At 39.5% G+C, this 27,957-nt stretch overlaps 1 protein-coding gene across 2 annotated transcripts; it reads right to left on the reverse strand.

Moving 5' to 3' along the window:
- Positions 1-1,602: 1,602 nt before the first annotated feature.
- Positions 1,603-27,918, reverse strand: LOC119720071 (carnitine O-palmitoyltransferase 1, liver isoform-like). 2 transcript variants are annotated; one of them, XM_038189593.1, is made up of 18 exons: positions 27,647-27,918; positions 24,015-24,160; positions 20,161-20,315; positions 18,777-18,902; positions 17,945-18,183; positions 17,069-17,154; positions 16,743-16,847; positions 16,474-16,605; positions 15,506-15,560; positions 13,574-13,703; positions 12,214-12,356; positions 10,734-10,933; positions 9,500-9,650; positions 7,651-7,722; positions 6,558-6,718; positions 5,736-5,892; positions 4,399-4,515; positions 1,603-1,917 (listed from the first exon to the last, which is right to left on the reverse strand). In XM_038189593.1, the coding sequence occupies exons 2-18, from the start codon at positions 24,146-24,148 to the stop codon at positions 1,693-1,695; spliced, it is 2,388 nt and encodes a 795-aa protein (XP_038045521.1). In that variant the 5' UTR covers positions 24,149-24,160; positions 27,647-27,918; the 3' UTR covers positions 1,603-1,692. The 2 variants fall into 2 exon arrangements, with proteins under 2 accessions (XP_038045521.1, XP_038045522.1); XM_038189594.1 differs by lacking the exon at positions 27,647-27,918 and adding an exon at positions 27,493-27,514 and having other exon boundaries at positions 1,693-1,917.
- Between the last annotated feature and the right edge of the window lie 39 nt (positions 27,919-27,957).

Below are 27,957 nucleotides of genomic sequence, written 5' to 3' on the forward strand. Positions count from 1 at the left end.
AAGAAGTCCCCTACGGTACTTGCATTGCCTTGGCAAAAACATACATTCCAGTGTGTAGAACATCACAAATATAGCAACTTTTGGGCCTTTTCAAGCCCAGAAAGAAGTCTAGTGCAAGATTACTGGCTAGAAGATAGAAGAAAGAAAAATATCACTGGAATTGGTTGAAAGAACATAATGTGTTAAGTGTTAATGCAGACAAGCTGATTTAGAATTTTATGAAAGTCAACCGTGTATCTTGATATAGCATGCAAAAAACAATAAACCCAGCACCACAAAACAATGGACAAATTTGACTAACAACAAACTCAAATATCTAATCACATATGCTGAACACCAAATGTTCTACGAGTGGTCTTTTTTCTATAAAATAAGCTATAAAAAAAGGTGTATTTCTTTTACATAAAACAGTAATTAGTTAAAACTTAATTTGTGCGAAACAAAAATCTGTGAGTAAACAAAGTGAGTGCAACTGGCCACCTATAATGGCCCGAGCCATAGGCGAGGGCTATTATCGGCGACCAGGCAGGTCCCTAACCGGTTTTAAAACATCCTGTCTACAACTGCTCCATCACGCTATTATCCCCATTAAAAAAAACACCTTTTGATCAAAAGTTCTACCATTTTACCCCATGCTCAGGCCACTCCCATGGTATGCATTGGATGCAATGCACAGATTCTTTCAGACAAAATCCTGGGGAAAGTGTCTCTGAAACTTTTTTTTCGGGATTATCATGATGCCTCCTCAAGAGTTCACCAGTTTTTAAGAATTATTAATTTCAGAAACTGACAGACTACATAACGACCTCTATTAGTACTTGCATTGTACTTGCATTGAACTTTCTTGTGTAAAATACTGGTACGCTTTGAAAGCCACACACATACATGGTTCTATTAACATCAACAATAACATAAACAAGCATCAATGTTGGTCGAGTATTATACACAGTTACAACAGGGAAGGGGCCCTCTGTTAGCTTTGAATATGTACATTGCAAAGATACAAATTCTACTGATAAAGTTGTGCTTGAATATGACAGGATTCCATCCATGGCAGCTAAATTACAAGCATGAGCAAGTTCAGGCAAGGACTATGGTTAAAGATATAGTCCATCATTTGTAATTTGTGCATTTTGTTCGTTTGAAGCAACAAAAGTGCTCAAAATCTAAAGAAGGGCACTGAACAACTAACCTGATGAAGTTTCAGCTCAGCTTCAGCTGTATATTCAGAGAAAAACAGCATTCTAGGATCTCAATTTCAAATCAAAAGTTGCTGAATCATGTTTTGAATTGGGTCTGAATTCAGCGTCCGAGACATGTTCTCACTGAGCCGATTGCAGCTACGCGATGTCGCGCACCGATCCGACGAATTATAGCAACTGCGCGCACGTGGGCGTCGTGTCAACGCTTGCGCACGCTTCGCCGAATAAAAAAAAACGAACTATAACGTAAATTTCCAACGGTGCTTAAGACGCACCGTTGGAAAGGTCTTCTTCATTTATCTTTGGCTTTGAAATACAGACCATTCTTTTTTAATTTGATATTCAGTTTAGAAGTAGTTTACCTGATTGCTAAAGCTGGAACCAAATTCTTGATATTCTTGGTGTCTAGTTATCCTGAAATTTTCTGGGGAATTTTTTGGAGATTGGACTCTTGTTCAAGCAGAACAAAGGAGGATTAGAACCACCCGATCTACAATTTCTTCTTGGCTGCCTGGGCCTCCTCCTCGGCGTCGGTGAAGATCTTCTTCATCTCGGCCAGCGCCTTGAAGATGTTGCTCATGAAGCGTTTGGAGTCCGTGGAGGGGCAGGAGTGCTTGGAGGAGACGTGGAAGAAGAAGCGGCTGTCCTCGGGCAGCATGTAGCACACGCCGTAGCCCTCGTCCGACACGGGGCCGAAACCTCCACCGGGGCTGGCCTGTACAAACAGAGACAGAGCAACAACATGTACTTTTAAAGAGCAACCCCAACAAGACAGAAAAATGAAGATTTTCAACCTAAATAATGTTTTCTTTTACAGTTTCCTTAGGCCAAAAAAAAAAAGTCTCCGGTTTCTGGTATGGAGCTTGCCCAAAAGTGGTGCGGTGACGCGGCTTTTTTTTTTTTACCTGATTTTTTTGCTTCAAATGTCGGCTGTTGACTGCAAATGGTGCCCGACTAAACTTAGTGCAAATATATGGGAGTCCAGAAAGGCCACATAAAGCTTATTCTCGACCATAACCCAATCTAAAAACACGTTAAAATTGTGCAGCAGCAGGATTCCAGTCAAACCAGTGAGTTTGGCGGTTTTGAGACATCATCTTTCATTGAAAAAAAAACTTTTTCATTTTGCCGACGCGCATGGCTACGGCGACGTGCGCGCATACCAGAAACCGGAGACTTTTTTTTTTGGTCTTAGGTCATGTATGCTAATAAAAATTCTCCGGCAAGGTTGATATCCGCAGTAAAACTATGCAGATTTTTACCCAAATCTCAGGACTTAATCACTCACTTTCGAAAAAACAGAATACATCCCCAAAAAACCCTTAAGTTCCATGGCAAAATATGTGACATTACTTAGGAGGAGCATTGTGTCTTTTCTCCGGCCATACATAACTAAAACTGAAGTTCCTAAAGCGCCACTGTTGGTATCTTGTAACGAGTAGTTTACTTATAGGTGGCAGAAATAAAGGACAGCATTTTTCCTGTTTTTTCCATGTATCACTGTATTTAGCTTGCGCACCCAATTAGGAGTCATTAGTGAGGGATTGCATATTTTTGTCACTGGTCAATAAAATTCCCTCCAGGCAGGTAGGGATTGTTTATCTTTTAACCCTAACCGCCCTGAATCCTTCAAAATCCTTTTTGCAAATTGGAGGAATTTGCAGGATTGAGGTTACATGGCAAAAGTGCGTTGCTGATTTCGGAGTACGCACTGTGCCAAGGTCTTGGGCCGGACCTTGTGTTGTTTATGCTCAGCCGTGCATAAATTTAGTCCTTGATTATACTTGACATCCTCCGCACTGCTCCAGGATGTCACTGCCTCTGCCTCAGCCTATTGACAGACATAGCCAGAGGATTTTGCAGGATTCAGGCAGTGGTCATCCCTCCATGGACCATATTCAAGAAATAACGGAGGAATTTGCAGGATTGAGGCTATATGCTATTTTTCCATGAGGCCAATTGGAGGATTTTGCAGGATTGAGGCTACATCCTAGCAAAAAGGCCTAGGGAGTTAGGGTTAAGTCCTGTACAGGGTGACCCAAAAATGCAACCTTTAAACATTTGCCCATCAAAAAAAAAGGCATTGGTGAGTTTTATGTTTCGGGTATCAGATTAAAGCTGAGAGCTTTCTCTTTCAAAATACTGAAAAAAATCATGAAAATACCACTTTGAGTTGCCGGGTAAATGCCAATTACATAAAAGAAGTCGTTTTCCATCCTGTACACAACAATTACCACAGTGAGGGATTTTCATTGCACCTATTTGTGCATGCCCTAACCCTTACAAACCCAGCACATAATGACAAAATTAACTCTTTCAGTGCCAAACTCGTACATGTACGAGGTATATTTGTTAGTACAAAAGCGCCAACCTCGTACATGTACGAGGTAATGTTCGTACTTAAAATTGCCAAACCTCGTACATGTACGAGGTAGAGTAAATATGTTATCAAAAGGGGGCGCTCTCGCTCTTTCTAATGGTACCATTTTCATGCATGTACGACCTATATTTATTTTTTCATTTTGAGTTCTTGCGAGAGGGCGTAGCACTAAATCTCGTATTTTCTGCAAAAAGAGCGGAATTACCCTGTGTTTAAGCCAGTGTTTCAGGGTGTATCGCTATGTTTGTGACTACTTTTGACTTTACAATATATCAAGGATATACCAGAGAGCAACAACAACAAATTTAGTGAGTAAAACTTATTTACTTTTTTTTTTTTACGGAATTTCGAACAATTAACAAAAACGCTCGAAGTTGGGCACTTTAGGGTTAAACTTTTCAAATTTCGCAGGCACTGAAAGAGTTAAGAGAACAAATGAATTTACCTTTTATTTTCCCCCTGAACAGGTATCTCATCCTTTTCAGTCCTATTTTAAACCTTTTCAGCATCATAAATATGTCAAATATTAAAGAAATTGCGCAGTTGAAGGATAATTGCACAGTAGGCTTACAGTAAAATGTTTCACTGTTTGAAGTACTTGTGTACAGGATGAAAAATGCCTACTTTTACTTAATTGGCATTTTCTCAACAACCCAAGGTGCTAATTTCATGGGGCTTTTTTCAGTATCTGAAAGAAAAACCTCTAAGTTTCAATCTGATACCCAAAACATAAAAATCCACCGATCTAGGCAAATGTTTTAGGGTTGCATGTTTTTTGGGTCACCCTGTAGTTAGATTTGTAAGGTGGGACCTCACCTTGTCTCTGTGTTCCATGGTGTTGATTGAGCGATTGCCGGCAATCTGCTGCTGGGGTGTCTGGCTGGTAGACAGGGTCCAGGGGTGGGTCAGGGCATGGTGCAGAAACTCACTTTCCTGGGGGGGGGGGGGGGGAAGACAGACCAGAAAGACTTATGATTCACTGAATGAAAAACAAAAAGATGTTTTGGCATAAGTAGTTTCAGTCACGTTGGGACAAAAGGGCGGTCAAGACAAAAACCGACTTCATGTCATGAATGCCAAGGTTGCATCTGGATCAGCAGAAACCTGGGTGCTGTGTCGTGGGAACAATCCTCCTCTATCACGCTGTGGCTGATAACGTCTTCCCCAAAGAGTCCCCTGAGAAATGTACAGTTTCTCTCAGACAAAAATCAGGGAAATTTTCTCTTGAAACTTTTTCGGGATTATCAAGATGACTCCTTAGGAGTTATCCAACTTCAAGAATGCTTAATTTCAAAAACTGAAGGACTACTTAATGACCTCTATTTTTAGCTATTGCAATGTACTTGCATTACTTGCATTGAACCTTCTTGTGTAAAATACTGGCACACTTAAAAGCCACACGCACACACTTTTTATTTATACATGGTTCTCTGAACATCAACAATAACATAAACAAGCATCAATGTTGGTCAAGTATTATACAGTTACTACATGGGGGGGGGGGGCCTCTGTCGGCTTTGAATATGTACATGTTTTAGCATAAATAGTTTTAGTCACATTGGGACAAAGGGCTGTCAATACAAAAACCGACTTCATGTCATGAATGCCAAGGTTGCTCTTATTTTAGGAGGGTGGGGGGGCTGGGGAAAAATCTGGACCCATTCTTACATGTGGTCTAATTGAGATTTTTCAGACATTTTCTTCAGTACATCCTAAACTTTTTTTTATTGAGTACCCTTTCTTACATGAGCGCCAAACCAAAAAGCAAGGGAGCGACTTGGGTATACTCAAACAGATTTGGGTTACAGAAAAGAGAATTTATGTATAAATTTCCATAAGCTAAATTCTAAAAATTGTTCCAAATGAATGCCACTGTCACTCTTTTGATGGCTTGCGCACGTGGTCACGCCGTGTTTTGAACAACCTTGATTTAAATATTTTGAATAATTAGATTCTTCGCAACTCTGTAAAGCCAGTTTGAAATGGTCTGCAGCCTTTGCAAAGCGTGGTGGAGTAATGGCCCAACATCTTCAAAACAGACAGTGTTTTTTTTAAATTTGTGTGAGGCATCCACAGGTTAGTTCATTTTTGCAACACTAATGCTTCAATTTATTTTGAGTGGTGTGTGTGTGCATGTGAGAAGGGTGACTCACATAATTCAGACCCTTGCAGGCCACGTAGAGAGCAAACAGATGTCGGTCCCATCCCTTGCCGCTCATGCAGCCCTTGTACAGCTTGGTGTGGGCGTCCGAGGCCTTGCGGAGAAGACGGATCTTCTCCTCGGCTGAGCGGTTGTCTTCCATCATCGCTCTGCGCAGCAATAGAAAAATGAGAGATGTGGATGAGAAAAGGAGCCTCATTCAAATTCTGGGCTGCAATTGACAAAATAAACCTTTGAAGTCAAGACAAACCTGCTCATCAATTAGGTTTACCACACTCAGTTGTTCCATGGAGCTTATGGCAGGTTTACACTTCATGAAAAGTGCAAGTGTGAGGTTAATTTGACGCGCCAAATTTACACTTGCATTGGCATGCGAGCCTTACACCAACTGGCTCTAAAGGCCCTTAAAAATCCTATTTGTAACACTTTATTTATCTTTTTTGTTAAAAAAAAAGATTTTAAAAGTTTCAAGACATTTCTGTCATAAAAAACAGATTTTTTTTGACAGAAAATGTAATCTAGATAGAAAAGTCGGGATTATAAAAAGACACCCCCATTAATTCACATTTCACAAAACACTATTTTTAAATTCAAATTCATCCAGCGCCCTAAACGTCTTGTATCGGGCACAAGCTCATACATAATTTTGCCGAAGACCCTCTGTGTATTTCTGTCTTCGCCATGACAGAGAATAAATTTGCTGCATGTTGAACATCAGAAAAGCCTCCAATCATAATTTTAGGAGTGCCACATTAACAGAGCACTTGCAAAAAAATTGAAAAGAAATATAACCCCAAAGTTGGCAGTCACTGACCGAACAAAGTCGCAGGAGTCCTGGGTGAGCGGTCGGACGGTCTCGGTCCTGCCGGCAAGGTACAGGCGGGTCATGGAGGCCTCGTATGTCAGGGCAAACTTGCCCTCGTCCATGTAGAAGGCCAGTTGCAGGGCAAGCTGCAAGTAGGCATCAGGGCTGACCTGGGAACAGAACAAAGAGATTGCCTGGGGTGAGAGACTGGGGCAAACTGAAAAATTCATGAAATATTGGCAGAGGATTTGGGGCTGCCGAGGCCCCATAACAACATAGGGTGTGTGGTAAATGTATAAATTTGCATTAAACAGCCCTCCTTAAAAATGCCATTTCCTTTATGCAAACTTTTGACAAGAAACACATAGTGATACGAGGCTTCGCCTTTCCTTTGCCGCCCGACGACTGCTGCACGGTCGAGCTAGCAACTCGTGAACAACTCATGAACAGCCACACACACATGCACACAAACGTGTTCCCACCGTCGATCGTGGACGTCCTATTGTCCCTCTTTTGTTTGTACTCTAACTTTTTAGGAAGACTCCCATATGTTTTGTATACGACCCCAATTGTGGACGTATGCTGGGAATCGTGGACGATATCGTTCTCTTTTGTTCTCTTGAATTTTTCGTCCATGGTTTGAACAAATGAACACGCCCACTCTTTCTTCTTTATAGTCTAGCGGTGATAAGTTTCTCATATTTAGGCCCCTCAAAAAAAAAAAATCCCAAAATCTGGAAAAATCTCAATCGAAAATCTCAATCAATTAATTGAAGTAGGCTACCGGGTAATGAGGGCGTAACAATACCACCTTTTCACGATACAATATGTAACAGGAAATTGTACTGAAATTTTTATCATTAATAATTTATCGATAAATAGTCCGCAGCTATATGTACGTACAAAACTCATGTTGTTTGTTTATGTCTGCAGGGGAAGGCTAGCTATGTGTTATTTTGACAATGACGACTTGGAAAGAAGGGGAGTTTTTGTCATTTCAGAACCATTTGTAGCGTTTTTAAAATGTCCACTACTGTAAACCTTTACAACATTTAAAACGAAAGAATTTGACATGAGATTGCACTGTTTGCTTCCAACGTACTTTGCATTTCTTGACGAAGCCTTTCCCGTAGGCATCATGATTCAGCACACACAAATCCAGATCATCGTTGTTCTGCATTAAACAAAAGGAGAATCACACAAATGGTTGGACAAATTACAGCAAATGCTTTATATACTTGGAGCTCCACACAAGCTAAAAGATTATTAGAGTAACTTTGGCCAGTTAACTTTGGCAGCTTAGGCCAATATTCGTGTTGACAAAAAGGTGTGGCTTCAAATCAAATTTGTACAGGGGGAAAAATGAACATTTCAGTATGTATCCAAGTAAAAATATTGCACAGCTTTTAGCTTTTTAATATTTATCTCATGAATCTTTAACTCCATCCTTCCCAAATCCTAGAAAATCCTCTTTGCAAAATGGAGGATTTTGCAGGATTGAGGCTATATGGCACAAATGTGTGGCTAATTTTGGAGGATGCACTGTGTCAAGGTCCTGGGCCCGACCTTGTGTTGTTTATGCTCAGCCGTGCATAAATTTGGGCCTAGATTATAATTGAAATCCTCCGCACTTGCTCCAGGATGTCACTGGCTCTGCCTCAACATATTGACAGTGATTGCTGGAGGATTTTGCAGGATTGAGGCAGTGGTCACCCCTCCAAGAACCACATTCAAGAAAAACGGAGGATTTTGCAGGATTGAGGTTGCATCCTAGCAAAAATGCCCAAGGAATTAGGGTTAAGGTTTGAGTGACGACTTCAAAAACAAGCATGATTAAACATTTGCATTGCCTGATTCAGGGCCTTGTCGCACTTTGAGAATTTTCCATGGGACACTATCAAATTTGACTGCATAAGTAATCTAAAGCCTAACTGCTGTAATTTTCCAGTAAAATTTAACAAATTGTTAACGAAATATTTGCCAATTTGACTCCAAGCTGACAAACCAATGAGAGAAACATGATTAACCCTCCTTTTGTTAGATCAGTCAAAAATGCAATCCCCTTCCCCTGCCATGCCTTTTACACAGGCTAGTCACTAACATTCAGATCACATTTCTTATAGGCACTGTAACAATCAAAATTATTAACAGACAAAAGCAGGTGACTGGTAGGCACACATGTATATCAGGTTTCATAACAATCACAGCCAGTCAATCCTGCTTTATGAAGGCAGGGAGCACTCAACTGTTAAAAACATCCACTTGATTTATTATGACTGCTGGGCCGGCCTTGTTGAAATTGCCAGCCAGAGAGGGAGGGTCAAAGGTATAGTCCATCATTTGTAATTTGTGCATTTTGTTCGTTTGAAGCAACAAACGTGCTCAAAATCTAAAGAAGGATGCTGAACAGCTAACCTGATGAAGTTTCAGCTCAGCTTAGAGAAACACAACATTCTTGGATCTTGAAGTTGCTGAATCATGTTTTGAATTGGGCCTGAATTCAGCGTCCGAACACGTTCTTACTGAGCCGAATGCAGCTACGCGATGTCGCGCACTGATCCGACGAATTATAGAGGGCGCGCGCACGCATGTGCGTCGTGTCAACGCTTGCTTGTGCTTCGCCGTATAAAAAAAACGAACTACAAACGGAAATTTCAAACGGTGCGTCTCGCACCGTTGGAAAGGCCTTCTTTCGTTGATTTCTTCAAAATGACAGCATTCCAGAAAGAATAATTTCACAGGGAGTTTAGTCCCCTTGCTATCTTTCAACCAAGTATGTTTTTCGACAATAATTATGCCAGTCACTTTTTTGATAGCTGCAAATGATGGACTGTTGCTTTAAAGCATTATTTTGAAAACAATGACGACATTTTCAGAAATTGAATCCGAGTCCCAGAGGTGGAAGGTGAGGAAAGTACCACATGGATCCCCAATCCTAGCTAGTCACCTACCTTAATGGCAAAGGCTACAGCGTCATGGATGTCTTCGTCCATCTCCTCGCTGATGTCCCATTCCAGGGAGACCGGGGCCTTGATGGCAGCCTGGACGAAGCCCTCCATGGGTACGCAGTGACCGTCGGGGCCATAACGCTGCTCCTCCACCCTGCAACATCAAAAGAAACCACTCGTAACATGCATTCTGACATAAGGCCGGTTCATACTCGGCGCGACGGCGAATGCAAATCTGTGGCATCAAGGCAAGTATTCACGCCGCATATTTGGGAATACCGCAGCGAATATTTCCTGACATCAAATTCGCTTTACTTTCACATTCACATTAAGTATGAACCAACTTTAAGGTTGTGACTCTACATTTTGATTTTCTAAATGTTTGAAACCATTATTTATTAATGATTTAAAACAGAATGGTAGCCAAACAACACTGCATTTAAAAAACTGCTAATCGGAGCTTATTACACCCACACAAACTACTTTTTTTTATGCAAAACATATGAAAGCAAAATTAGTTTATTTCCAACACCACACTTTGTCATCAGAGTAAAAATACAAAGATGTTTCAATTTTTTGTGTGGAAATACAGTGAAGTTTCATTTCAATGTTTCAACTACGTTCACACCATTTTTCAGGATTGTACAAAAATTCAAATGTCTGCAATACGACTTGGATAGAAGACTGATTCCTAGTCTGAAGGTACAACAGGCTTGTGAACAGAATTTGACCTGGGTACTTTGTGCCAAACGCGCGCAGATCGTGTGTTCTGCACACTCAAAAGGTACACGGGATCATTTGCTTTTGTGCAATTTTTTGTTCAAAGCACCAAATTGTCCTAAATCTTAGGAAGGGTGCCAAGCAACTATCTTGTTGAAGTTTCAGCTCAGTGGATACTCTACATTTTGAGAAAATGTATGACCAATTTTAGGGTCTCGTAACTGGAATCTGTTACTAAGGCAGGAAATAAAAAATGTGTCCACCGGCATATTTTCTGAAACCACCTTCAACGATTGTTTTCTTCCGAATGATACCATTTCAGGCCGAGTAATTTCACATGGTATTTAGTGCCAGTCCTATCTTCACTTTGAGCAAGGACTTTCTCGTTAAATCGGTAGGTACGTTTCTAAGTGTTCCTAAGTGCCTACAAGCTCTCATGAGTAGTCGGGAAGTGCAATCTACTCCCTGCCAAGCAGTCCAATAGAAAATCCCCCTTTTCAAAACGCCTCAAACTCACTCGTCAGTGCAAGCGTACTCCTGCAGATGAGCCACCACGGGGGCGTCGCCCCACGAGTGCTCCACGTTGTAGCCAAACTTGCCGTCCGTGAAGACAAACATGGACAGGCTCTTGTCAAACCAGTGCGAGGAGCCGCTGCCGTGAAGCAGGTACTTGGCCCGGTCGCTCAGGTTGTCAAACTCGCAGGTCTCAAGTATCACCTAACAAAACCAAACAAAAATTAGGAACGGTACCTAACTTGTTTGAGAGAAAATCTCGGAAGAAACCTTTATCAAAATCCACCACGGTGTATGTGTCCATTTTTCAAATGTAAATACACACGCAACTCAAATATTATCGGTGTAGACGAAGAATTTGGATTGGTGAAAAACAGTGTATATGGCGAGTCCAACACTGACTGAATATCTTCCTCAAATGAAGCGTCAGAAAATGGCGAAATGTCATTGTCGTTCTGACCTCCGATGCAGGGTCAAATAATGTAAATATCTACTTGTGACAAAACAGGTACAGCATTATTTGTGCATATATAAGTATCCACGAAATATGGCAAGGTAGAATCCTCAAGGCGCACTGCAATTTCAGATGCCTTAAAGCTATAGTCCATCATTTGCAGCTATCCAAAAAGTAACTGATGTAATTATTGTTGAAAAACATACTTGGTTGAAAGATAGTATGGGACTAAACCCCCCTTTGAAATTATTCTTTCTAGCAAGCTGTCATTTTGAAGAAATCAACGAAAGAAGGCCTTTCCAAAAATTTCCGTTAGTAGTTTGTTATTTTTATTCGGTGAAGCACAAGCAAGCATTGGCATGACGCACATGCGGTTGCTATAATTCGTTGGATCAGTGCGCGACATCGCGTAGCTGCAATCGTCTCGGTGAGAACGTGTCTCGGACGCTGAATTTAGGCCCATAACAAAATATGATTCAGCAACTTTTGATTTTAAATCGAGATCCTAGAATGCTGTTTTTCTCAAATATACAGCTGAAGCTGAGCTGAAACTTCATCAGGTTAGTTGTTCAGTACCCTTCTTTAGATTTTGAGCATGTTTGTAGCTTCAAACGAACAAAATGCACAAATTACAAATGATGGACTGTACCTTTAAGGGTCTTGCCTGTCCTCATAACATTGGGGCCCAATTTCATGGGACTGCTTACCATTAGCGAAAATTCCCCAAGTACCGTGACAGAAATTCTGCGCGTACGGTAAGCATATTTTACAGGTTAGCGCGTCATTTCGTCTAATAATACGTGCATGCGTAATCCCGTACCCAAGGATCTGTGCTTACAGGGTAAGGACAGAAATGTTTTTGCAGGCGCTGTTAGAACAGCACAGTGGACGTAAGCACAGACTTCTGTGGTTAGCAGAGCCATCAAATTGGGCCGAGGTTTCCAGACCGATGATGAACCACAACGTGGAATCAAATTTTGTTATATTCATCACCGCAGAGCTGCACAAGAAGTACAACAGACCCACTTACCAGGAAGGCAGCCTTAGATAAGATATCCAGTGAGTCTTGATTGACGCCCGATGACATGTACTTGCTGCGCTTGGTGGCCCAGTCCGATCTGTCCAGCGCAGTGAAGGCACCCAGGGAACTGGCCGCTGAGCCCTTGCCCTCGGCTAGCAGTTACAAAAAAAATAAACAGGAAAATAATGAGGGAACGATGAAAATCATGGGATTTACACACGTTCCATGCAAATGTGGCAATCGATTTTGCCGCAAAGAAAATGAGTAGGCTCTTCAGAGATGTTAAGTCCTCACAAGTCAATCACAAGTCAATCACAAGTCAATCACAAGTCAATCATAAGTTGTCCAGTCTCAAGCCAAGTCACAAGCTATTCAAATGAGCTAAGACGTAAGACATTCTTTTTGTCGCTGCTCATCCCAGGTTCTTGTAATCTGACCTGTCACTGACAAGAGTACATACTTGTCACTTGGGCAAACATTTTTAACATTTACATCGTCAAAATAACAACTTGTACTGTCTACAAACAGATTTCCCATGATGCACTGTGAACAAAGCAGGATTTGTGTCGCTAATGGAAGCTTTCCTGTACTTCAGTTTACTGTTGAACAATTTCAACATCAATTTATGTATATAAAAACTAATCGAACAAACTCAAAGAAGCCCACAGGCACTAAAACAGAAAAAAAAAATCTTGTTTAAACTTCCAATCACGTGACGAATATTTTGGACATATGTGATGCTATCAAGCTAAATGAGTCGTTTGTCAGGAATTTTTATTTGGAGATTCAGGCCAAAATAGGGCCACTTCATCACATCACTTCATCACATCTCTTGGTGTTCCGACTTCCATAATTTTTGAACTAAAGATGGTATCAGCATGCGGTTTGCATGCGGTAATGATGAGATTGTGCTCTTTTCAAATCTGTAATAAAAAAAATTGACCAGGGTCGACAAACGACTCATTTAGCTTGATTGCCTCACATATGATTTAACACTTCTCATGGCAGATATTAAAGTTTTTTATGTTTTATTTAACTGGAAATATTCACTTTTTTTCTATTTTGGACCTTTTCAACCTCCGAAAATACAGTTTGGTTTTGGGTTGTTTTTCTGTCCATAACGCACCCCAAAAAACCTGAATTATGTCTGACCGCTAAATAAATTCATGACTAAATGTGGGTTGTTTTATTTTTGTTCCATGTCTTATTCAAAAGTGAATAATAAATTTTGTATTGCTAGTTAAAATGGCAATTTGAAAACAAAATGTATTTTTCGGGATGAAAGTCGAAACTTGCCAGTGATGTAAACATTCTGTTCAGTTTGCACCGAGGCGCACAATGGCTCCTCAGAGAAGTCACGGGGTTATACCTTCCTTCCTGTCCGCATCTTCAATGATCCAAGCAAACTGCTGCTCCAAGGTCAAAGGTGAGAGTTGCTGACCCATGGTGTCAAACATATCCAACTTGTAGAAGTAGCCCCGTCGGCGAACGACTATGTGCTGTGTTGATTTTTTTTTTAAATTGAAAGATTTTTATTTGGTATTAACGACAAACCTTATGCTAAGAGCAATTATAATAAACACCGCAAAAAAAAGGAAAAAAAGTCCACACTCATTGGAGGGGTCAACATTTTGATACTCAGTTTGATACCAAAGACTGTTAATCATCCAAGATGGACAACAGCTAATGAAAAATGATGCAGTTGGGTCATTCCACCGGGTTGGGGAACAAAGTGTGACACATGACCATATTAAGAAAAACATGAATGCCTTGCTAGCAGTTGATCTACATAATATTTGTTGTTGGGTGTTTCACTACTGCAGAAAGTTTGAAATCATTTCAATGTATTTTGCCAAAAATATGAGCAAAAAATGTCATTTTGGATGTAACATTGACACCGTGTCAGTATTACATTCGAATATGACATATGTACCTTTTTTAAAATTTCTGCGAAACATTACCCAAATTCACTTTGCGTATCGGTACTTCTTACTATATGTGCAACACAATAAGAAAAGCTTTTGTTATGGTAGTCAGGTATCAAATGGAGCAGAAATGATAGCTTGGTTGTGTGGACGTAACATTTACACGGTGTAAAACCCAAATGCCACACTTGCAATGAGTGATTTTGACACCGTTACATCCACACTTGAGGTATTGCTTCTGCTATGTTTGAACCCTGACTATACCAAAACAAAAGCTTTTCTTGGTGCTCAGGTGTCCAGTTGTAAATATGCAATGTCAGTTTGGGTAATATTTTACATGCGTGTAAAAAATGGCAAAAAAAGAATATTTGGATGTAACATAGACACGGTGTCAATGTTGCATCCGAATTAATGCATTTTGGGTCATATTTTTGTCAAAGTACTTCCAAATGATTTCAAACTTTTTCAAGTATTGAAACACCCTCAGACAAATATTATGTTGAGCAATTGTTTAGAATGCATTGATACTTTTCATAATATAACCAAGTATATGGATGTAACATGCACTGCTTCCCAACCCGGTGGAATGACCCAGTTCAAAAAGTTGCAAATTTAAAGATTATGCGAGGAGAAAGTGCTATAAGTGTAACCACTGGCCCCTATCGACTGCACAGTGCCCGAACAAAGCGCGGGTAATTCAATTCGTGTGCTCCTATGCATGCAAGCACTGATCGGTATTCCAATGCCATTCGTTTCGGGCAGTGTGACATTGTCACGCAGCAATTTCCACTCGCGTACTCTTTAAATTTGCAACTTTTCAAACTGCGTAATTTTTCATAAACCGTTGGATCGTAAATGTTGGATGATTAACAGTCTTTGGTAGAAAAGGGGGTATCAAAATGTAGCCAACAACATTCCCCAAAGGTCTATATAAATGACGTTATGATCAGACGATCAGATTCAAAATAATGACCCCTCCAATGAGTGTGGACTCTCTTTTTTTTTGAGGTATTTAGTTCCAATACACTCCCACAGCTGTGTAAGGAAACTCATATTTTTTTTATAAACATTTCCTGCACTCCACTTGGGAATTAATTTTAGATTCTGTACCACACTAAACACCTTTTCCACAACTACAGATGCGGATTCTGAGGAATAAATTAATTGGTAAATTTTATAAGTTACAAAAGCCTATTATTTTGATCCTTGTGGACCTTTCTATTTCTATTTCAGAGGGATAAAAAAAATAAAAGTCTGCAGTAACTTGTATAGTTCAGGTTATTCAAGCCAGCAAGCAGTGTGCAGCGGTTTTTGTTTAAAAGTCTTACGAACAAGTAAATAAAATGAACTTTGCATGCATTAAGGGTTGACTGTACCTTGGAAACTGAGGAATCATAGTGGACAAGCTCATCAAAATCTTCACCTGGCACTCTGTGAAATTGATCACACAAACAAGGAAGGAAAAAACTTGCTTATTAATATAACCTTCCAGTTTTTAGAAATGAAAAGATGTCTGCTGCAGGCTCACAGATTTCAGTTAAAAGGTTTTCTTACATGGGAATTACTACAACCATTTTTAACAGTTCCGATACTTTACTTTAGTATTTTCCTGAAAAACTAGGAAACACACAGACGTCTGCTTCATTGCAACTTGTTGCAATGCGTATTAATCACAGACGTGTCATACCTTGTTTGGCAAATGCTTAAAGGTAGGGTAGATCATTTGTGCATTTTTTTTTCGTTTTAAACAACAACAGTGCTCAAAATGGGTACTTAACAACTAACCTGACGAACTGTTAGCTCTGTGAATGCTGTATATTCTAAGAAAACAATATTCTAGGATCTCGGTTTCAGTTCAAAAGTTGCAATGTCACGTTTTAAATTGCGCCCGAAATCAGGGTTCGGGACAACTTCTCATTCAGCAGACTGCAGCTCCGCAGTTGCAGCTCCGCGGTTGCAGCTACGCGCATGCCTCGTGTCAACGCTTGCGCGCACCCATTCACAGATTGGCCGAATTACAAACCAACTACTAACGGAAATTTCCAAAATGGAAATGGCCTTTTTTTTTATTGTTTTCTTCAAAATGACAGCACGCCAGAAAGAATACTTTCACAGGGAGTTTCATCCCATATACATTAAAACCAAGTATGCTTTTCAACAATAATTTTATCAGTTACGTTTTTGGACAGCTGCAAATGATCAACTCTACGTTTAAGAAGTATTTTTTTTGCCTCGCAGCTCCGTGAACCTGGGCCCATGTGCTAATTTGATGATGAAAAACAATGTTCTTAGCCTACAGTGCCAAAATGTATACTGGGAACATGTCCAGCCATGGAAAACTTACCGGACAGTGGCAAATAGCCGCTCATACTGGTGCATGCATATTGGGATGGTGTTTCGGATCACCAGAGGGGGCACTTGCTCTCTCTCTATCTTCCGCTTGAAGGACATGAAAGCATAGCTCTTGGCAGCAGCCCTAAAGTGGAAAGAAAGTTAACGGCAAATGATAAATTTACTGAAAATTATCAGTCATACTGAAGGTATCACACTGGCCAGTGTGATACGTACAGTGGTTGAGCTAGTTAATGGTCAATTAACAGGCCTAACACATACCTTGCTGTCTGGACATGGGTGGGCTTCCAGAAACTATTGCCCAAGCAATAGTAGTTGCAGTTGATTGCGATGGGCGACCGGTTCATCAGATAGATGTACTTCTCCCTAGAAGCAAAAAAGGGTACTTAAGTGGAGCCAGAAATAACTTGGAGGCACAATTTTTCTGGAAATAATTTCTTTCTGTACCGAACCATTTCAGATGTGTGACCGTTAATGTCTGGCAGGTTGGTTACATACGTTATGGGTGGTCCTTTTCTTGTCTTCCATACTTATTGTGTACCAGGTTTTTTCCACTGAATATATGTAAATTTCTAAGAGCTTCTTACCACCAGTCTGTGATGTAATTTGATGCCCACCAGGACTTCAGGTACAACAATCTCTGCAGCTTGGGCCCCACAGTTTTCTTGAAATGCTATGGGAGAATTTTAAAAAAAAAGGAAATATAAATAGTGTGACAAGTGTACATATAATTGCTTTAAAGATAAACGAGTGTAAGATACCCCGCTTTTAATTCTTTTAGAATATGTCATTATGATCTAAGTGTAAGTTTATCATGTTGACAGAGATTTCATCATGTAAAATAATAACTTTGTTGTTTTGCTCTGAAGACTAAGATCACCGATGTGTCGAGTCCAAAGTCTGAAGTCTGAAACTCATAAACTTTATAGTGTCGGGTTATACTGTATTCCCACTTTCCTTTTAGCATTTAATTGTATAAACTGCAAGTATGATGCTCCTTGATTCATGAGATTTACATTTTCATTACTTTGTTTCATTTACTCGGGGCAAATGCAAAGATGGCAACACCAAGAACAGTTTTGGCGGGAACTTCAAGTTTTTATATAAATTCATATTATTTCAAGCTGAGTGTAAATAGTGTTAAATAGCCTAAATTAACATTACTAAATTATTTACTTAGTATTTAATGTTTCCTTTTGGATATCAAGTCTAAACATTGTTTCATTTTATTTCTGATTTGTTTACCCTTGTCGTGCGAAGACCTGACAACATGTATATTTTGTCTTCGTCTTTCAGGAATTGAATAAATCGCCAACAGAGAAGCCAATTGGCCGTTTCGTCAACTGTCAAAAATGACTCGTCACAATAGAAAAATGTGAAACTTTTCTCTATTTATAAAATGCCAGTTTAGTTTAGGAAAGGCTCCAGGTGTAAATGTGTATTGTATTTCAGAGAGCCCTTACCTTGGCTTGTTTCTGCAGTGTCTCATATTCCTCTTTATCCAGCAGTGGCTTCATGGACTCCAGGAACTGTCGGATGGTGTCGTCCAGCGATGGTACCGGCATGCGGGGCAGGCTGAGCTGGAAGCTATAGGTGCCTGGGCTCAGCGCCGGAACCAACGAGCTCAAGGTCTGGCCACAGATGATGCGGACACAGGCACCCCAGGCCAGGGTGGTCCAGGACTGGTTCTTGGGAGTCTCATCTGAGAAACGTAGGAGGGGGGAGGGGGAAGGAAAACAAGTCATATAAAACTGCCTTACAATGGACCCTTCCTGATATGGCCTTAAGCTCCGCCCACATTGACTTTGCCTAGTGATAATAAAAATGTGATGCTTATCTTGAGGTTTATACCAAAGGTCTCAACTGGAAGCAGCTCGAGATCAGTGCAATCTGCTCTCTACCTTCACAGGTACCCATTTATACCCTGGGTGGTGAGAGGCAATTGTAGTAAAGTGTCTTGCCCAAGAACACAAGCACCTCATTTCCCACCAGGGTTCGAACCCCCGCAATGTCGCTTAGGTCAAACAGCGCAACTATTGGACCATGGCACTCACAATGCTTGTGACCAGGTTTGACCAAATACTGTGGTCACGTGATCAAAATTTGTGATCTGATTGGTCACTGTGCAACTGTTTGATTTGACAAACAGGAAAAGGTCCGTACAAGAGATTCAATGTACAAAAGAGTAATACCAGTGTCATAAATCATACTTAGCCCATGTCCCTATCCACCACCACTGGATCTTATTCCGAAATAAACAATAAACAAACAAAAAAGAGAGAAAATGGTCCTTACGTAGCCATCCCTTGTAAGACAGCAGTATACGAAGCAGGTAGCGTCTGACGTGGAGTAGTGATACGAAGAAACAAACGCCGACCAAGAGAGATACAATCAAGACCTTCAGGTAGAAGTACGGTGGCCCTGGAGATAAGAAGAACAAAAATGCTCAGCACAATTTTGATTAAAAACAGGTGGCTTCCAAAAAAAAGGGGAAAAAAAAGAAGAACATGCACTATACAATCATTCTTTATGGATCATTCTAGAAATTTAGGGTCCAAAGTGTGACATTTTTCCTTTCCCTTATATCTTGGTACTTTGTAATTTGCCACTCAAGTATCATGAAGACTGACTACAAATTTTGTTTTAATGTTTATCATTCTTGGAGGACGAGTGCATTGAAAAGTGCATCAAAATGATGAAATCATAGATTTCAGATGTAACAGGGACAGGCAACAAGTGGACCCAAATTTAGAGCATGTCCCTTACTCGTATGATAATTTTTTCAACCTCCAACGACTGTACCAGTACATATAGTCGGCTGTGCTTGATCATATTAATTTGCATCACAAAGCGGCATATCGTTTTCATAAAGTCATTTCATAATCATCTGACCATATGTCAAACTTTCCCATCTGTCACTCTGTGCTGCACCAAATGATTGAGTACAACTGTATGCAACTTTAATATGTACAAAGCAACTTTCTCTGCCTCAGCTCACATGGGGCGAGTCAAAAAATGCGGAACCCAAACTCAAAAAAAAAAATTGTTTCATATTTTAAAAAAAATATGTAGCACCAAACATAATAATGACTGGAAAGCCAATTTCATAAGCTACATTTAGATGAAAAAATTACTGAAATTGCTCAATCCGTTCAAAGAATATCACCATTTAAACACAATAACCTTAAAAGCAGTTTAGTGTGTATTCTGACTGTTTGGAGCAACAAAGAAAATGACACAGGATACTTGTTCAACAACTGTCCACAACTGTAGTGCACAATATCTTTATTAACAACCCCGCTTAGGCAAACAATATGATTTATAAAATCCATTTTTACTAAAAGACGGACTTTCAAAAGGACTTTGTTGAATATTTTAAACTTTTAAACTGAGGTTTTGTCGCTGGTGATGTTTGAAGACAATTGTGAAGACGATTCTTGAAATCGCATTTTTGGACAACAGAGGTTTTACTTTTAGGGTCATTGTGTTTAAATGGCAATATTCTATGAACGGATTGAGCAATTTCAGTAATTTTTTCATCTAAAAGTAGCTTATGAAATTGGCTTTCCAGTCATTATTATGCTTGGTGCTACATATTCTTTTAAATTTGAAATAAAATTTTTGGGATTTGGGCTCCGCTTTTTTGGACTCAACCTGTACATCATGGATATACACTCACCTCTACCGATGTATACATACTCGCCGAGTGTCCAAAACTTATCGTTGATTGATTGACAAATCTCAAAGTCCGTGATCATGAGAAGTGACACGACAGCCACAGATACTAGCAGGTTCCATGAGGAGGTTGGCCACAGACCATTCCAAATAAGGTTCCTTCAAATAAAAAATTTAATATAATAAGTTGTAAAAAGAAAATGACCGTAGGGGGTTTGAACCTGCGACCTCCAGGTTACCGTTCCGGCGCTCTACCAAGGGAGTTGACCACAGACCGTTCCAAGTTTGCAACTAAAGTTTAAAAAACAATTCTTGTTGTTTTGTTAAGTTTAACACATAAAATTGACTGGAGAGGGGTTTGAAACTATGACTTCTGGGTTACCGTTCCGGTGCTCTACCAACTGAGCTATCCAGCCCTATGTTTGTGATTTCCCAATTTGTAAATGTCTTTGTTCATGGAGCACTTCTAATAACATTTCAAAGTTGTGCAGCCTGGTGGTTATCCGGGGTCACAGGTTTGGGCTCCGGTCAATTTCTTTGTTCAACTTTAAAAGAAAAATCATTATTTTAATGCACCTAGTCAGTTCCCTTTTGTGGTTTATTTGAGAAAAAATATTGATATTAAAAAAATTTGCGAGATAAGGCCCCCCCCAAAAAATATTCGGTCTCTGGTCAGACCAAAGTTCCGGAATTGACGCGGCGACGCGGAGTTTTTTTTTTTTCTTCAAGCTTGAATTGTACAGACAAGGTGGGGTACTATTTTGCTTTTTTGGTGTCCTCATGTACATTGGTGTCCTCCATAATTTGCCTTGGTGCTTTCGATCATTTGCCTTGGTGCAATTTCCCATTCCTTGGTGCTCTTTGGTAAAAAAAATTGAGTAGGTGCGGCAATAGAGGGCGCTGTTGGAGCTACCGCGGAACATTTTGGAAAAAAAAAAGATTGACGCGCATGATTAAAATCGACGCGCGCGCTGACCAGAGACCGACTTATTTTTTTTTTGGCCTAAGTCATTGACACTGGTTCAACTATTAGGTTACATGTACCTCTGCAATATGAAAGGTTTCTATGGCAATGGAAACCGTGTACAATGTCACCATGGAAACCCATTCAAAAATGATCTGATTTTGTTTGCTTAGGAACTAAATTTAACGTAGAAATTTTACAATGTACATGTAAGAGAGTGGTGAACAATTGAATTTTACATGACGGACTTTGAAAGACAAACTTAAAAAAAAAATCCCCCCCCCCCCACCGAGACGAAAATAAAAGGGGTTTTAACTAGGATCTGAAAGGCATTGAGATTTTTGACAGAAAGGATGCAGTATACTGTTACTTTGGCATTTACGTTGTATAAACACTCAATACAGAGTACCCTATGCACCAGTATGCATGCATTATACTACATGACCAAAAGTTGTTTGCATGTAAGGCAAAACAAAAATGGTTGTGTTGCCTTCAGCCTAAGTTACATGTATACAAAATATGGTAAATTCAAACTGTACTACTACGATTTTGTAACGAAATGCAAAATTATGGCATAACAAAGAAACAGAAACGGTAACATTCTAAGAGTTTATTAAATTTTTTCAAGTAGAAAAAAAACAAAAACACCCAACTGGAGATTTCAAGATTTTGGGTCGGTCGGATGAGGGCAACACAACAATTGATTTTTTTGCCTAATGAGCATCCCTTCATATTTATCCAAAGCATTATTTTGGGATGGCTGTTCAGTATTATATATCCCGGTAGGTTTTCATGATGCGATTCAAACGGAATTGTATTCTTGTTTAAACTCAACTTGACCCTTAATTTATGACTATGTTTAGCTCGAGTGTTACCAAAAGGAAATTGTTAAGTACCCTTTGTTGATAAGAAGCTTGGCAAATTGCTGCCAAAACTGTTCAAGTACAAATGTACTTCATCACGAACACAAAGCTTTAAGGATCACACGACTGTTCACTCACATGTGCATTGTGCACAGTACAAAGCTCAGAAAAAATACTGGTACCATTCTGTACATATACATGTACTTCATTTGTTGATAATTGTGTTGTATTTTCAGTCAATGTTTACCCGGTTAATCCTTAACTTTGATCAAGATAGTTAGAGGTACATTAAATTATGCTCACACGCACACAGACCATACAAAAACAGTACACGTGTCCAGCAGGTGTAGAGATTTTCGAAGGATCATCAAATTTCTCCATGAAACTAGAAAATACTTGAAAACCTTGTAAAACACCTCGTTTAGAAATTGTTGAAACTATTGCATGTACCCTCACTTGGTGACCACTTTTTTGTTTTAATGCACAGTATTAATATAATGTACACTGTACCAGCATGTCTTCAAGGTACCCGTATTTTACTGCACGCACTTCCGAAAATGCAACCCTTAAAAAAATTAAAGCTATAGTCCATCATTTGCAGCCATCTGAAAAGTAACTGGCGTAACTATTGTTAAAAAACAAACTTGGTTGAAAGATAGTAAGGGAACTAAACTCCCTGTGAAATTATTCTTTCTGGGAAGCTGTCATTTTGAAGTAATCAACGAAAGAAGGCATTTCCAACGGTGATTCTTAAGAAGCACCGTAGGAAAATTTAAATTAGTAGTTCGGGTTGTTATTCAGCGCAGCGCGCACAAGTATTGGAACGACGCACACGCGCGCGCGGTTGTTATAATTCGTCGGATCAGTGCGCTACGTCGCGTATGTAGCTGCAATTCAAAGCAATTCAAAACATGATTCCTTAACTTTTGATTTGAAATTGAGATCTTAGAATGCTGTTTTTCTCGGAATGTACAGCTGAAGCTTAGCTGAAACTTCATCAGGTTAGTTGTTCAGTATCCTTCATTAGATTTTGAGCACTTTTGTTGCTTCAAACGAACAAAATGCACAAATTACAAATGATGGACTGTAGCTTTAAACAAGATGATTCATAAAGCACAAGATATCTGTGTGAGCCGTAATACATGTACATGAACATGTACACGTACACATGTGGGAATGAAAGTTGACTACCTTTTCCTTGGCACAAATGAGTAATAACAAACCAGGAACACATCTGCATGGATACTGTACGGTTGAAAGTATAATGTTGGGCGCAATCGGTGGATATGCGCCATCGGCCGATTGTGCTGCGCTATCGATCGATTCATGCCGCCATCGGTTGATTGCACTGCTTTTAATCAATCACCTTTTTCATTATAGTTCACACCTCTGGAGGATATTATTTTTTTCAAAAAGTTAGTAATGTTTGAGATTTCTCACGGGATCGATCAATCCCACAAATGCATTATTGCGTGATTGAGTGAAAGCGCAAATCCACCCATCGCACCCAACTAACATACATGTACTAGTACCGGGTACATGTATCAATTCCACTTTACTTACTGTATGATGTACATGTACATGTAGGATGGGTAGGTTTGATGACACTTTTATGCTGGGCTAGGCAAGAGAGCTAACTTCAAATATTGCATCTGAGAAAATTGATGTGCGAAAGTATCTTCAAGCAAACTTTACGCACAATAAAGATGAAATGCACGCTGTACACAAACTTCAGTGCGTATCCTGTTACACATGCGTGTTTGTGCGGAATGGCGCACGCATCTTGGAATAGTGCAATACGCAGAGTGCGGTATGGACTGTGGCCGTGCTACATGGTTATATGTAGCATGACTTGTTACATTGGATCGACCAATCAGGATCGAGGATTCAAGTTTACTTGAAGATAAATGTACATGTAGGATGGGTACGTTTGATGACACTTTATGCTGGGCAAGGCGACTTCAAATATTGCATCTGAGAAAATTGATGCGCGAAAGTAGTTAGCCTATACTTCGACTGTATTTGTCTTACCGAGTCTTGTAGAAACTGCGTACGCAGCTCCGCCGCAGCGCCCTCAACCCAACCTTCCATTCATCCTCCTGGCCTTCCTCAAAGTACAGGACGTCAACTCTGGGCTCCTTGACAGCACTGCGTGCTTCAGCCATGCTTCAGCTTAACTGTGGGGTACAATACAAAAAAAAATCAATACTTAATGTCAGTAATGTGTGGAGTGCCTTTTCTCTTGCATTCAAAGCACTAGGTGGACAAGGAATAACATGAAAACCCAGGGGTTGTAAGGATACCATTTCTTCAAGAGAGAGAAGACCGAGCATCAAGCTGGCAGCAGTTGCAATGATAACTAGATCTAAGTCTGTTCCATGAACAGAACATCTGTTTCCACATTATGATTTTTTTATGAGCTTGTTTTTGTGACTTTATGTTTTTATGAGCTTATGTTTTGCATTTATCCAGATATTAAATATTTATTATATGCACGAACTAGAAATCACGTTACAAAACGAATTTTGAATGTACTTGTAGCGTGTTTGTTATGCGTTATGTGTTATGCGTTATGCAGATACGATGACTAGAAATTTAAAAAGATCAATAAAAAAATCAAGCAGTCATTTCAGTTTTCATTTAAAGACATTCCTGTTTATGTGCATGCCAAGTTTCAACCCATATCGCCCTTTAGTTCTGTACATATAAGCAATTAAAAAATGAAAATTTAGGATGACGTCACATGTCCCGTGATGACGTTATTTGTCAATGCACACATTTACAATGTGGTCTTGATTTGCACCAAGTTTGGAGTTGATCTGATCAAAGCCAGTGTCAAATTTGTAAGTAAAAAAATTCATAAAAAATCAGCCGATGACGTCATCGTGATGTCACTTAGATTTTGCATATTATTAACATTATCAATCCTCCGACCAAGTTTCAGGACGATCAGACCTTCCCTTATGTGTGTTTTGAAAAATCGCATTTTTGATGACGTCATTCTGACGTCACACTTTTGTCACTTTTTTGTGCATACCTCTTTGACCTAACAAACCCATAACAGAAAGAATTTTGACTTTAGCATGTTGGGAGATATGGTGACCATCTTCAAAAATTCAAAATCTATATGAAATCACCTATAACACATCCCGGTCTACCTATATACCAAGTTTCAACCCGATCGGACGTACAGTTTTCTAGATAGGATCTTCAAATATGCACCTTTAAGATGACGTCACATCATGACATCATCACGAAAGTCACTCTTTAATCTTCAGGACACGAGTTACATGTAAGATTTTGTTAATTCAGGAAATATCCTTTAATGCCTCCTATCTCCAAGAATGATTATGTAAAGCAGAGTACCTAATAAATAAATAAAAAATAGTTTGACGTCAATTTCAGTGATCCTTGTATGGCAAATTACATAGGTCAAATGTAACAGGGACACACAAAAATATAACACATTTGGACCTCACATTTATGGATTGAGTTTGACCCATGTACATGTATACATTGTACATGTACATGTAGGGCTCCGTCTATGAGCAAGCCTACAATGTAATCAGATCTTTACATACATATATATTAACATCATTTTCAATGTTTTCAAATGTTTTGTTTTTAGTTTTGAGAATGATAACTGCCTTGGTCTCCAGTGCAGATGACATCAAAATGCTGTACTACATGTGTATGTATGTACCATGTACACTCTACCATGTCTACCTGAAATTGAAACAATCGATTCATTTTCAGCTGTCCTGTGCATAAAATAAATCATGATCAGATGGTTATGCCTTAAATTAATGCAGTGTAAAGCAAATCTACTGACAAATTAAATCGTGTACAGCTACATTTGTACATGTAAATCAATCCAATAGGCATTGCAGTACGTGTACATGTACGTGGACTGTACACATGGCACTGGATGTGAACTTTGACATTTGAAAATGGAAACCTCAGGGATCAAAACTTGAGCATAAACATGGATGGTAGGTGAGTGTGCATACATGTACAGTGCATACAGATAGGTGGAGGCTGCCTGTCCACTGGCCAGGCAGTGCTGTCACTGTGTGTACCTCTGAACAAGAGATGTTCACACAGTGCAGGTAGTGAAGACATTGTGTGGACTTTCCCATGTCCACACAAGGTTTCCCCCTCTCCATAAAACAGTTTTAGAGTTTGGTCATCTGTCGCAAAATGAAGACAAACACTCAAGCAAAAAAATTTATAAACAATTTGGGTTGAAACTTGAAAGAGTGTTCCAGGTACGGATGAAAATTGAAAAGAGTCAGTTTTTTCTCCAGTTTTTCTTAACCACATGAAAACAAAGGAATGTCCACACTACGGTAGGTATGTTATGTGCGAGTGTGTACATATATGAAGTGCCTAGACCTGAGTATCTTCATAGTACTCAAAGACTCACTCATACTCACATACACTTTGTGATCAACACAGAAACAATACACATTCATGTTCTGTCAGTCAGAGCATGGTTTTCTTCAAACTACAATGCATAAATTTACATCATTAATGGATGGATGGGAAATAATAGAGCACCATGACAATGAAGCTTTGCCCACAGTTTTACATACAATGTCATGTACTCATTGCACTGTGCAAACATGTTTATTTACAATTAGACTAATATTGGAGTAAACACTGTACATTATACTTGTTTACATATGTAGTATACCATAACTGAAGTTTACATACTCATAATACATTATTCACTATGACTGAGCATGGTTTACATGGAGGAGCTTTTATATGTACATTGTATTAAAGTGGGTTAAATGGTTCAATGTTGGCATATTACCCTACATGTACCTATTCAACACAGCAATATTTTTGTAGCACAATCTTGAATACCTTCAGATAAGAGATTAAATAAACTAAACCCTGAACTTTAGCTGAACCAGTTCAGCCTGAACAACAACATTGAATGCAACCCCTGCCATTGGGCACAGCATGCAATGAGGAGCAAGCAATATTATGGACTACATGCGTAAAACAGTAAATTTTAACATTTGGTTAATTCCGGATAAGAGTTCAAACTCATGAATTTTCAAAGTATATTTTCTACATGTAAATATTTTTTTCTTGGAAAGTAGACAAACCAAGCTAACAGAAACAGTTTTTGTTTTTCTTCTTCTGCACTTGGATTTATTTTTTATCAAGGCTTGAAGTTTCGAGAAACAGAAGTAGCATTTTCCTGATTAAATCATTTTCCTTAGTCCGAGTAACTTCCAAATATTAAAAAAGGCGATAAGTTGGGTCCAAGTTTTTACTCGGACTACATTTTCCTCTATTTTGTGATGGAAATTATTTGAGTGCCCCTCTGTTACAGTTCTAAGTTACTTATATGCTTCAAAGATGTTATTTTTGGTTGACTGCTAAGTTATAGGCATATGGAGGAAGGCTAGCTGGAGTTACCTCATCAACTTCAGCTAGGTATAGGCCTAGTAAAACATGATAAACGTAAAGCATAAAGTAAACACAAACTGACATAGTGACAAAGTGACAAAGAAAAAGATGAATTGAAAGTGGCAGAACATGATTCGCACTCGCAGAACATCACCGGGTCGGCAGGGCGACACGTAATGTCATCGACCACGACGACGGAATGTCCAATATGTTCCAAATATTTTTTGGACACTTACCACTTATACCAGAACTCCTCAACGTGGGGGCAAAAAATATTTACTGATCGGCGGCATGCGCTAGGCATGAACTGCTGAAGATCAACGACGCGTCCGGTTCGGTTTGTCCGGTTTTTCGACGTTCGCGTAGCCTACATGTAACTTTCTACACATTACCAAATTACGTGTAAACATGTGACGCCAATGTGTATCGCGTTTTAGTACCGGGAAGTTCAAGGATCGTGACTACGTCACTCATGGGTGATTGATAACACTGATCGGCCTCCCCTCTTCTGATAGTCATAGTTGCATCGGTATCTCGCTGGTTGGCG

Source organism: Patiria miniata, unplaced genomic scaffold (assembly GCF_015706575.1).
Source record: "Patiria miniata isolate m_02_andy unplaced genomic scaffold, ASM1570657v1 HiC_scaffold_9, whole genome shotgun sequence".
NCBI lineage: Eukaryota > Metazoa > Echinodermata > Asteroidea > Valvatida > Asterinidae > Patiria > Patiria miniata.